General features: G+C 46.4%; 1 protein-coding gene across 2 annotated transcripts in view; it reads right to left on the bottom strand.

Moving 5' to 3' along the window:
* MVK (mevalonate kinase) overlaps positions 1–13624 on the bottom strand; it is a 143495-nt gene that overhangs the window by 118940 nt on the left and 10931 nt on the right. For both annotated transcript variants that reach the window (XM_086943113.1, XM_086943112.1), the window contains exons 2-3: positions 4229–4309; positions 2977–3124 (exon numbers count right to left, since the gene is read on the bottom strand). In XM_086943113.1, the coding sequence (XP_086799239.1) occupies positions 2977–3124; positions 4229–4309 (229 nt within the window). The remainder of the gene's footprint in view (positions 1–2976; positions 3125–4228; positions 4310–13624) is intronic.

The raw sequence follows: 13624 nt of genomic DNA, 5'->3' as shown, positions 1-13624 counted from the left end.
ATTGGACGGACCACAGCTGCGTTCACTTCAACTACAAAAAGACTACGACCCACAACCACCCACAACCAATTCCCCGCAGAAACTGGAGCAAAATTACCACCGACCAGCTCTTCACATCGCTTCACCAAAACCCTCCTGCCAAATCATCGGACCCAAACCAAGCAGCCACCAACCTCACACAATGGATCACCCACAGCGCTGACGAACTAGCACCCTTGAAAAACCATCAAATCAAGCAAGGTAGCAAAAAAGCCCCCTGGTTCAATGATGACCTCAAGAAATCCAAGAAGATCTGTCGCACCCTCGAGAAAGCCTGGCGAAAAAACCCAACCACTGACAACCTGGCCACCTCAAGAACGCCACCCGCAAACACCACCAACTGATCCGTTCCATCAAAAAAATCAGCATTCAAGGATCGACCCGACAACAACGCCCACAACAGCAAAGAACTATTCAACATCGTCAAAGAGTTCACCAACCCCACCGCCGGCACCAACAACATCACTCCCTCCCAAGACCTCTGCAACTCTCTAGCCTCGTTCTTCCACAACAAAATCGCTGACATACATAACAGCTTTGGTGACCAGTCCACCCCACCCACCTCCGAACTAAAACCCCCCTCGAACAACCTTTGCGCCTGGAACCCAATCACCACTGAAGACACCATCCACCTGATGAACTCCATCCACTCAGGATCGCCAACCGACCCATGTCCCCACCACATTTTCAACAAAGCAGACTCCATTATCGCACCCCGTGTCCGAGACGTCATCAACTGCTCCCTCAACTCCGCTACCTTCCCGGAAAGCTGGAAACATGCCGAACTCAGCGCCCTGCTAAAAAAAAACCACAGCAGACCCCACCAAACTTAAAAACTACCTCCCCATTCCGCTCCTCCCATTCCCAGCCAAAGTCATTGAGAAACCTGTCAACAGTCAGCTCCCTCAACCCTTCACAGTCCGGCTTCCGAGCCAAACACAGCACCGAGACCGTCCTCATCGCAGCAACAGACGACATTCGAACCCTACTGGACAACGGAGAAACAGTCGCCCTCATCCTACTTGACCTCTCCGCAGCCTTCGACACAGTCTGTCATAGCACCCTTATACAACGCCTCAGCAACGTCGGAATACAAGGAAAAGCATTGAACTGGATCGTCTCATTCCTCGCTGGAAGAACCCAGAGAGTCCGCCTCCCCCCTTTTAGATCAGAAGCCACCGAAGTCATCTGCGGCGTACCACAAGGATCATCACTCAGTCCCACCCTCTTCAACGTATACATGAGTCCCCTCGCATCCATCGCGCGCCAACACAACCTCAACATCATCTCCTACGAAGACGACACCCAGTTGATCCTCTCCCTCACCAAAGACCCAAACACCGCCAAAACCAACCTACACGAAGGGATGAAAGAAGTAGCCGAGTGGATGAAGAACAGCTGTTTAAAGCTGAACTCGGACAAAACGGAAGTCCTCATATTAGGATCATCCCCCTCCACCTGGGACGACTAATGGTGGCCACCGGCCCTGGGAAACGCACCCATACCAACGGACCACGCATGTAACCTGGGCTTCATCCTGGACTCCTCCCTCTCGATGACCAGACAAGTCAACGCCGTCTCATCATCATCATGCTTCAACATCCTACGTATGCTCAAAAACATCTTCCGTTGGATCCCCACCGAAACAAGAAAGACGGTCACTCATGCACTGGTCACAAGCCGACTGGACTACGGAAACACCCTTTACGCCGGAACCACAGCCAAACTACAGAAAAAACTCCAACGCATCCAAAACGCCTCAGCCAGACTCATCCTAGACATCCCCCGCCACGACCACATTTCTGGTCACCTGAAAGACCTCCACTGGCTCCCCGTCAACAAGAGAATAACGTTCCGTCTCCTCAACCACGCACACAAAGCCATCTACGACCTAGGACCCGAATTCCTCAACACGCGCCTGTCCTTTTACACCCCCACCCGCCAACTACGATCGTCCAATCAAGCCCTCGCCGCAATCCCACGCATCCAAAGATCCACCATGGGGGGAAGATCATTCTCCTACTTAGCGGCCAAGACCTGGAATTCTCTCCCCACCCACCTCCGCCTTACACAGAACCACCTCTCCTTCAGAAAACAACTAAAAACTTGGATATTCGATAAGTAAAGTACCCCCCCCCCCCTCCCTCAAGCGCCTTGAAACCCTCTGGGTGAGTAGTGCACTATACAAATTTTAAACTTAAACTTGAAACTTGTCTTACGTCTGTAGACAACCAGCCGGCTATAAAACATAAAACATGCTACTGAGACTCAACTCTCAAGCTTCCGCATCCTTCATCATAACGGAATGCCCACTCTGCAATTCGGTTAGTAAATCGCGTGCAAATGCTCCCTCACTTGTGGATTCAACATCCTGTGACATTCTCACGCTGCTGCACGTTATTTGTATAAGGTTGAGCTTATCCTGACTTTTGCGAACATTTATTTGTGTTATGGTTGCTCTTTTCGGCATTCATAATGGGATAAGCAAAATTAAAAGTTCTAAAATGCTCAAAGCTGTCCTCGTTTGACGTGTTCTACCCAGTCCTGGGTAGAACACGTCAAACGAGACCAAGATCTCTTACTTTACCTGGCACAAAATATAACACAAAATCATGTTGTTGACTCTGTGTTTGCTAATACCCTGAAAAGCAAATAACTCGCAAATGAAAAAAGTCTACGGGAATTATCCTCTTAGTCTAGTCTAGTCTGGAAATTTGTATTGCGCAAAACATATCACGTCCCGTGAGGGAGTCTCATGGCGCATGCGGACAGCCCCGGAGTAAAAAGGAGAGAAATCTTGCGAAAAAGGCGGAGACCTAGCTGAAGAGCCATGTTTTCAACAGTCTTCGGAAACTCATGTGCTCGGTCGTTGCACGAATATTTAGAGGAAGTTTGTTCCTTGGGTATTATAAGTGGTCTTTAGATTGCTCTACTTACCCTGTAATGTTGAAAGGAGGGACTGCAGTTGCACAACATCCCAGCTTAATCTGGTTCCAATGTTTGGTAGATTTATTAGCACCTTCCCACTTTTGTTAGGCCTTATTCTGAGAAATGTTCTCAAATTCAAGCTCACTGCTAAAGCCACCTGCATTAAATAAAATAAAAAAAACACATGACATGCATACAGTTTGAGATAAGGACACATACTTTTACGAGGCAATAAGATTTGTTTTTCAATCCAGCATCCTCAAATATTTTACAGGGAACTGTAAGCATTAGACTGAGGGGCAAAAAATACATACATATAATTAATCCAGATCCAGAAAAACGAGTATGGTGATGGCACAATAACATAATATTCATTAACGTAATACTTCAGTGCATTGTTCCTGCAAAGATTTGCATCAAAATTACTTCTGATTCATAATTAATTTAACTGCACATGCCGTTACGCAATTAGCAGGAACGTTTTGATGAATTTGAATATTAGACTGTTTGAGAATACAATATATAGGAGATTTGGATCAATTAAAGTGGCGTGGACAATTTTGTGATATTTGTTTTGTACTAACATATGAGTGGGACTTTCCACAAATCGTTTGAGGGGAACAAGTGATTTGGTTGATATTAAGGAAAAGAAAATTAACAATAATTATGAGACATTGAGGTGTACGTGCTGGTTGCTTCTTAGGTTGCTAGCTTTGTTATTTCTCATGCAAAATTTCCATCCACGACAAGGCAATGGGAATTGTTGCAACTATGTATTAGCCAACATATCTGAACTTCATAGGAAATAAAGAGAAGAGGTTTCAAGAATGGAGGGGATTTATGGGCACCCTGAACACGGATGATCTCTTCCTTTCCTGGTAAAATCTGTAAACATCTGGGTATCAGGAAGAACTCTGGCATCGGGCAAAACGTTGTATCTGTTAGAACTAACCCGATCGTAGGGCGAGCCCTCGCATATTACTAATCCTATATACCACTGGCAACAGAGAACCGACTACAGCAACAGTAAGGACACATCTTAGAAGTTGTTTTCACCGCTATCCATAATGCTTGCACTGCAGTGCACCGTTAACAAATCAATTATTGTGAACACCTCTAGATGTTACATTTTTCAATTGTCGGGAAGTGCATAGAATCCAATCCACCTTTTAGTAAAGTATATGGAAAAGGATTCATTTGTTTGCGTGCAAGGAACGTTTTATGAGCATTAAAGAAATTCTGAAAAATAGAAGAACCCCACCTTGCCATGAACCACGGCATGTTCACCATGCAGAATTACTTTTCCCGGTGCAGACACTGCAACTTCCTTGACCATCATTTTCTGAAAGGAAAACAGAAAACACTAGAATGCACAGTTCTGCACTGCATTTCATTTCACCATGTGCATACAGATCTGACATTACTGGCCATGAAAGCACCTAATTATTTCAAAGAATGTCATGTTGAGAATCGAGGAGGTTATCTTTTGCCTTAGACAGCATTTCCTTACAAGATAGTCTCTGTACAGCACAACTCTCTGCTAAAGACATAATATATATTGCATCTTTATTCTCGGGGGTTAGGGGGTGGGGGGCGAAGAAAAATAAGATTTTAGGAAAGAAAAATTGACTGTCTTTTGAGAAGTTGGAGTAGGAATTTCAAGAATCTTGAAGCCTTATTAAAAGAGCACTTCAAAATACACACGACCTCTAACATATGCACCAAGAGGTAACAAAACACTGATGGCCTTTACATAGGCTCTGTCATGTATAAGACAACAATGACTTCATTAATGTTCTTATTTTTAAAGAATGGAAGGGACATTTGTCACAAAAGCTCCTTGCCCTTTCCTTTTTAATCCAATGAGGCTCCCAAATGATTTCCCAGGTACATTGCCTGCTGCAGCCAAAAATGGAGGGGTTCATCTTTGGCTCACAATGAGCGCTTGCCACGACAACCCACTGGTCCGAAGTGAGATTAGTTCCAAAACAGTGTGGTCCTCCCCCTGGCTGTTTTACAATCCTACCATGACCTCCAAGGACAGACAGTATTAAGGACCAAAGATCTCCCCTAGAATCCAGATGACAGACTTTCTGGTGAGACGGCAGCATCAACTCGCAGGTGCCTTTTCATGCTTGAGGGCTGCCAGGGACACCAGATCAAAGCATGGGAAGTAGCATCAGATCCTAGGATGAAACCGAGCCACAGGAGCAGAGGGAACGCCATTCAGACTTCGGACATGGATCAGGAATCAGGAAATGGCTTTCCCAACCTTTATGTGACTTTGAAGTGACATTATGGTGGTGCCCACATATAAAGGTGAAGGCATGCTTACCTCCTCAGTTGTCCACCCTATAAACTGGACAAAGCTGCAAAGACTCCACTAGGTCGGAGGGTGTTGGGCTACAAAGCGAGTCTTTTAACTAAAGGTTCATTGTACAGCAACAAAAACTACTTTGAATTAACTATTGCCATAGAGCCATGGGGGAAAGGAAAAAGAAAAGCACCCATGAGGAGATTTGTAAAATTCGGGCCCAGCATCCCACAACGCCAATAATGGTCAAACACCTGAGACACTTTAAATAAAAGAAACAGGCCCCACATGAAGAGTGGGAGAACAATGTCCAAGTTTTTCAGCATGCTGCACAGCAGTACCAAGTGGAAAAGGGCAGCATTGTTGCAATGGCAGCTGGTGTGAAAAATATTTTGGAGGCCCTCACTGGTAATATCAGGACCTGGCAGCTTTGAATGCCGTACAAGACATGGCATACAGAGACACCATTGCCAAACACCTTTTCCTGTATTTGAGGAGAACACTGGATCAGTGGGTTCCCATGGGTTGGAGTGGGATGCCATGAAAGTGGTCGTGAGGGGGCACTGCATCACTAGGACATGGAGAGTCAAGCCATCTCTCACGCGTATTGTTTTGACTTAAGAGATCCGCCGGCGGACCAAGGAGCTCATGGTGATGTCAGCACCTGATGCACGTCTCCGACTGACTGCCTTGTGTTGTCAATATTGTGAGAGGTTGCAGCGACTCTGGATTATAAATCGTCCCTAGCCTGCCAGCATGCTAATGGCGATAAGCTGGGGCGCACGTTGGTGTGGTTGCTGTGATCGGAGATCCCCAGAATTCTGGTGGGGGCCATACATGATAATGCAGCTCGCGTGAGAAACACTCAGGCGGACATTAATGAAGTGTTTCCTCAGTATTACAAGAGGCTGTACTCCTCTCCCAGGAGCTCTCATCAGCGCAAGTGCGTGACTACTTGTGAGCGGCATCCCTTCCCTGCTTGACCCCGCTGTAGCTGTTGGACCTGGAGCAACCTCTTCAGATGGAGATTAACCTAGCAGTTCACCTGACAGTGCGCGGTAAGACTCCGGGCACAGACTGGTTCCCCATGGAGTACTACAAGACGTTCGGGCCACCCTTGCTCCTAGTGTACTAGAGATATACTGAGAAGCGCACCACCAGGGCTTCCTAGCGAGGTCTCCTCATGATGCTCTCATAGTGATTCTTCTGAAGCTGGGCAGAGACTCCCTTGAGGTGAGTTCTTATCGCCCATTATCAATGTTGAACATGGACTACAAAATCCTGAGCAAAGCCCTGACCAATATACTGCTCCTGATGCTTAGTTCCCTGGTTCCTCAGACAAATATGGGTTTGTGCCTCAAAGGGCGACTCACTACAATATTCGAAGCTTGTGCCACATCATGGATGCGATGTCCGGGGAGGCTCACCTTCCGGTGGTGGTCTTCCTGGATTTCAAAAAAGCGTTTCACACGCTTAGCTGGTCTTATCAGCTTCAGGGTCTGGAGGTGATTGGGATGGGTCCTAACATCCTGGGTTCACTTAAGCTCTTTAATACCACTCCAGTGGCGCAGGTCCGCACGGCCGTCAGATCTTGCAGTCTTTCTCCATAAAGGGACCCACCAAGGGTGCTCTTAAACTCCGGTGCTGTTTGCACTCACTATGGAGCCACTCGCTGCCGAGCTGCGTGCCTGGGGCCCTGTCTGGGGTATCAGAGTGGTACGAGACTGGCTCACTGTGTCCTTATATGCGGACAACGTCTTAGTGTATTTAAGAGACCATACCCACACACTACCGTCCCTCTATGACCTGCCTGATGTCTCTGGAGAGATTGAAATCAAAGAAAGGTGTCAAGGGAGGTTTATTTTAAATATTCACGATAAACCGGAGACCACTAATTCTGAGGTCTTTGAGCATTTATTCTGCTTAGTTTTGATACTTCAAAAAGACATTCATAAATCAATTGGACTTGTTGTTTAAAAGGAAACACCACATTAGTAAATCACACAACTGCAACACATTTGCATGCATGATTTAGAACCATTTCTTTTGTGAGACAATATGTACAACACATACACAATATAAAAACGTTATTTGTTACAAAAATATATACAGCAAACTAATGAGTGGGAGAAGGTAGAACAGGGTGTGCCACGAGGGGACTGAATAGCAATAGTTTTCCCCCTTTTTAGGTTTCGCCTGGGGCCGGGGCTCCTAGCTCTGCCCAGGAGAAATCTTATGTCTCTACCGTGTACTGCTTAGTCCCGCCCTCTGTTCCATTGGCTAGCTCCATAAATGGAGGCTAGCCATTGGAACAGAGATCTGTCCGTCATGGCCGGACCAGATTCGTGGGCGTTCCTGCATTTTTTTCCCTCTCCACCCTTTTTGCATCGTCATCGGGCGGTGGGCGGAGTTTCGTGTTTTTTTTTTGTTGGTGTTTGTTTTTGTCATTCCATGCCGACAACGGCCGCCAGAAGAAGTCCAGGTGAGTGCGTTCCTTTCCCACCCACCCCTCCTGCTGTCCCGTTCCTTTCCCGCCCCCTCCCTCCAGCTGTCCGTGCCTGTGGTGGGATTGCACCACAATACGAGGTGCTTGTTTTTGGTTTATTCTCACAGGGTTGCGTGGATGCATAGTTTGTAGTTTTCGGCCCCGCGCGGCCCTGTTCCCTTTAATTTATCGGTTCTCGTCTTGTGAGACTTCCTGCTTCTCGTGGTGTGTCAGGAAACATCGCTCTGCTACCTCTGCATTCTAGTTATTGTAAACATTCATTTGGCCACATAAAAATAAATGCGCGGAATGAAGAGATGGGGGTATAAAAAATATTCTCAAAAGTAATGAGCTACGGAGAATTGGGGGCCGTCGATTGGAGAGTATGGGTTCAGATCACATCCGTACCAAAGGCCAATCACGTTAGGTTTTAGAGAGGCTTCCGAACTTCCGTCCATGGTTTTCTTGAAACCATGCCTTACTTGAAAACAGATGACTGGACTCTCCGCAGCTACCCCGGCCTGACGCGCCTCCGCGTACTGCCGCGTGACCGGGGCTGGCAGCATCGAGAGAGCGTGGAATCCACAAGAGACCAGCCCGCCTACACACATCCTGACTCCCAGGGCCCCCGCCGGACACACAGGAGATGCTGCAGGCCGCGGGTGGCGCAACACACGCCGAAGTACAGCGTGGCAAGCTGCAGCCATGGGAATTATTGTTCTCCATCAAATCAAATACATTTCGAGAGTTGATCCTCCAAAACATCACAACCTTTCAAAGGGGAATTCAAGTGAGACTGGGTGTTCCGATAAGTAGAGTCACTCTTCCGTCACGCCATTTAATGTTTTAGCATGGAACTGGGAAGAAGCAGGCGTGGCCGTGGGAAATGTGACTTTTTCTCTGGAGGTCATAGCCTCTAAACGGCAAGCGGGTCTGAGGATGAGTGCGTCACATCACAAGCAGAGTCACTTATGTGACTGTGCACACGCACCAGCATGCCAGGACATCTCTCCACTGACCAGCCCACTTCTTACTGTGAACTTTCATCCACATTAGTCACACGATCTACCTCTGCATTTCCCAGTAGCCCAAACTTAAGCCCTTTATTAGTTAAAAAAAGTAAAGTTTATATAATTTCGCAGTTTGAAAACAAAAACCGACAGAATTACCTCACATCCTGCAGCAGACATATCTTGTGGGCTCCCGGGACATTTAAAGGGCAAGCAAAGGCCTGGCACAGTTCACCCTTTCTTGAATCCGTGCTCTCGTCCCCCCATTCCAGCTCTCCGTGCTGCTGTCTGGTGAACATCGGAAACCAATGAGCATTCCTACCCCTGATCTCACGGCAACTAAGCGAAATACCCCGGGACTGAAGGGGGCAGGGAAGGCCATTCCTCCTGCTCTTTCACCTCTGCCACTCAAGCATGCTGCTGCCTCCTGGGGCTGCTGGCATTAGAAGCTTATTGTATTTGCATAAAAAAACACAAAGCTTTCCTCTGTGCTGGTTCTGCGGCCTCCGGCAAACACAGGCTGTAGAAAACCACATGCCAGCAAGGAATCAACCTGGTATGGCCCTGTCCTGAGCTCTCCTCTAGTGGGGATTCGGGGAGCTGTACTTTCGCTACTGAAATAGGAAGTGGGTACCCTGTTATATTATGTTGAAGTTGGCACTCTGGATCTTAACAGCCATCCAGCGACTTGGTGTCTAGACTCTTAAAAAAAAAAAAGGAATCCAGAGCGACATGACCGGCCTTCCTGTAACATATTCTTTAATTAAACAACCAATGTCCTGCCGTGCTTGCCAAACCTTTAACGTTCAACGTGTAATTCAGAATGGAGTAGGATTTAAGCGTAAATGTTCAGTTTTTATATAGAGTAGGGTGACCAGGCGTCCCCGTTTTGCCAGGACGGTCCCCGTTTTTAACCAGCTGTCCCAGCGAATTTTAAGAAATTTAGCTCATGTCACGCTTTTTAGAGAGGGTCGACTGAAAACGGTGGGAGGTGTTTTTTAAGTATTACAAAGCAGGAAAAGTTAGCAGTTGTTTCAAGAAAGCAATTTAATTAACAGGCAAGCTACTGGGTTTAAAAATGACATTTTATTTATGTTCTTACTGCCTGTTCTGTAATTCTCTGCTGAGGAGCGCTCTCGTTGCTTGAAGTAAAATTCTAGTCCTTCTTCTATTTTTGTGAAATGTCCCGGTTTTTAGGTCTCGCCTTTACCATTCCGCAGGAATGGGAAATGGGGAGAATTCAAGTCGGCAAAATCCTCTTCAAACCACGGGCTTTCAGCCGCGGTTTTCTTTAAGTTCACGTGAATCACGTGATTAAACATGCACGCGCATCGGCAGCATTTCTCCTGCAGGCTCGCAAAAGGCTCTCCTCCCTCCCCACATCAAAGGCATCAATCACCCTCCCACAGGCTTCCCCAGCGCTGCCCCGCCCCCTGCTTCACAGCCAGGCCATCTGTTCCCTGCCAGACCTCTCACACATCCGTCACAGCATGCCTGTGTACTTCAAAGGCTTATCACTTGACACGGCCGGCCGCAGGCCTTGCAACCAGAGCACTTCAGTTGGTGTGCAGCCCCCCTCCCAGCACTGCCTTGTTACTCTCGGCAGCCGTGAGTCCCTAAACACTTTTTATATTTAATTAGCAGCAGCAGCATTTCTCCTGCGCCAGGCCACATCAAAGGCTCTGTGCCACTTTCACCCACACAGCAACACTTACAGACACGCAACGCCACTCACACCCACGCAAGCCCACTATCATCCACGCAACACCACACTCACCCACGCAACGCCACTCACTCACTCACGCAAAGCCACTCACACCCACGCAGTGCCACTTTCAGACACGCAACGCCACTCACACCCACGCAAGCCCACTATCATCCACGCAACACCACTCACCCACGCAACGCCACTCACCCACGCAACGCAACTCACACACGCAACGCCACTCACCCACGCAACGCCAATCACCCACGCAACGCCAATCACCCACGCAACGCCACTCGCCTACGCAACGCCACTCGCCTACGCAACGCCACTCACCCACGCAACGCCACTCACCCATGCAACGCCACACACCCATGCAACGCCACTCACCCACGCAAATCCACTCACACCCACGCAGTGCCACTTTCAGACACACAACGCCACTCACACCCACGCAAGCCCACTCTCACACACGCAACGCCACTCTCACCCACGCAAGCCCACTCTCACACACGCAACGCCACTCTCACCCATGCAACGCAACTCACCCACGCAACGACACTCACACATGCAACGCCACTCACCCACGCAACGCAACTCACTCAAAGCCACTCACACACACGCAGTGCCACTTTCACCCACACTGTGCAGTGCACAATAGGTCTCACAGTAGGAAAGTTGGAGCTATTGGTTTTGTAAATGACAAAGCCCTTTATGTTTTTAAAATGAAAACAAAAATAAAAGGCATTGTTATTTGCAATTGTAATAGCTCCAACGTTCCTAATGCGAGACCTATTGGCAACGCCAGTGCTTGTTTACTTTAAAATTCTGGTCACCCTATTATAGAGGCACACAGATGGTTCAGTATGCTAGACGTTGTAGATCCTCATTGTCAGGGCAGACAGTAGAAATAAGGTACACAAAAACTATACACATTGAGCAAGATCACAAGATGTGAAAGGGGTGAAACCGCCATTATAATTCAGGGTTTCTCATCCAAAGCTGACAAATATGCCCATATTTGCCAACTCCCACGAGTGAAACTTCTACCCACAAAGGTCTGCTTCTCTAGCACCCACAGGAAGGATGCGTGTCCACGTGTTTTTAACTCCATGGACTGTTTATTATTTTTAAACAGCGCTGTGAGCAGAGCATTGGCCACACACGTAATTGTCTTCTAATTAAGGAAAGCGGATTTAGAAAAACAGAAGGATCTTTTTATTTACAATGTGGAAAATTTCTCGTGCTCTGAGGTGAAATTTGTACCTATCGTTATGTCACTTCGCTTTTTTCACGGTTCTCGGACATGTGCGAAATAGAGACAATACAATAATGTGCGAGTTATCGCCTTCAAAGGTAAATTACAGGTCTCTCTCATTGAAAGCACATCAGGGGAGCAATGCAGCGCATATTTCTAAAACCGGAACGGTTATACCGTGTTTGGTGCTTAAAAAAATAAATACAATGCTTGACCCTGACAAACTACTTGGTCTCTCCCAAAGACCCCTCCGAATGTAGATTCCCTTCCCCTCCCCCCGCCCGCCTGCCGGAGCTCTCAAGTTCCTTAGGTTCGTGTGGGTTTAGCTCATCCATCCCAGGTTTTGCTTTCTCTCCCCCTTCGAGAGGGCGGAAAACAGGAGCAGATTTGTCCTCGGGATTGGAATTTGTAACCTGAAATTCCAGGGACAAGAACTCATAGTTGCACAGTGCAGAGGCGTAATTACAACTGGCATGAAACCTCAGCGAGCAAGTGCTATATTAACAATTCCTTATTTGGGTTTTAAAAATGGGGCCATTGGTCTGTGCAGAGGGGTTGCTCCCATGCTGGACGAATTCCATTGGAATTGTTCTGCTGCATTCAAGGTCAGCACAACCCAATAAGGTCACAAGAACAGCTTCAATAGCAAGGAAACATCATAATGCCCGAAAAGTACTCTGGTGAAAATAAAAATTTGAATGAAAGTAGATTACCTCATTGAAAATTGGTCAGTATTTTACAGTTAAATGAAGATTGAAAATGAAATGGAAGATGCAAGTACTACATCTACCATAATGCAATAAGGACTTCTTGAATGCAAAGGCCTGGGAAAAGTAAACTGTGAATGTGGCCTGGGATCGCTAGATCTCCAGGACTCCGGTGCGCACTACTATTATTAGTTATAACAAATGAAAACAATAGTCCATGTTAGTCTTTGTTTTTACATCAAACAAGTTTAGTCAATGAGAATTCATTCATATCATTTTCAACATTGCATCAAAACAATTGCATCAAGAAAATCCAAGATTCATATACAATTATAAAACACAAATCAATACAACACAATTACACTTGTAACCCAATGCATTTCGGGGTCAACGCCCCTTCGTCAGGGGTCTAAAGAAAAAGAAGAAGAAGAGGAAATAGGAAGCTCAATTAGTATTGATATTTTTACATAATAGAAATCTGCTATTTACGTTTAAAGTGATGTATTGATCACCTTACCCTGGTAACTGGTTGTCTTTGGTGTATAAGTGTTGTGGATTAAAAAATAAAATCTGGAAGATCAGAAAAACGAAAAGAGAAAGTAAGAGTGTATTTTAAAACAAAATTTATACCAGCATGTTATGTTGAGATGTAGTTTGCAATAAGTACCTGTATTTCCGGGTAGAACCAGATTATCTGTAAATGAGTCGAAGGCATATACGTAAGAAAACATTCCTCTTTATGCTCATTTTTTGCGTTTTTTGCATGAAAACGTGGCTCACCTGTTTGGTTTAAGTCACGAAGCCAAAATGATGGATTCTATTGGATTTAAGCGGATGAGTATAGTATCATAAACTATTTAACACACAGATAGTTTGCACCTCCATGCATACTGGGAAAGGTAAAGGCAAACATAGCATGCAGCACCACCACGAGAGACTGGGGAGTTCATAAATTGATCAGCAAGTAATAATATATCAACATAACATGTATTTGTGAAGCACACGTTCACCCCCAATTGGGCATCTTGGCGCTTAATAACAGATGTTTATTCTAACCCAACGGTACTTATTTTGTCGACCTCAGAAAGGATGAGAGGCTGAGTGGACCTGCCGGGATTTGAACCTGTGACCATGAGGTCAAACACAGGCCCCTGTAGAGAATGCATTAGTGATTAGTC

This window comes from Lissotriton vulgaris, chromosome 11 (genome assembly GCF_964263255.1).
Source record: "Lissotriton vulgaris chromosome 11, aLisVul1.2, whole genome shotgun sequence".
Taxonomy (NCBI): domain Eukaryota; kingdom Metazoa; phylum Chordata; class Amphibia; order Caudata; family Salamandridae; genus Lissotriton; species Lissotriton vulgaris.
The sequence above is the reverse complement of the archived record's forward strand: the minus strand, read 5'-3'. Positions and strand labels throughout refer to the sequence as shown.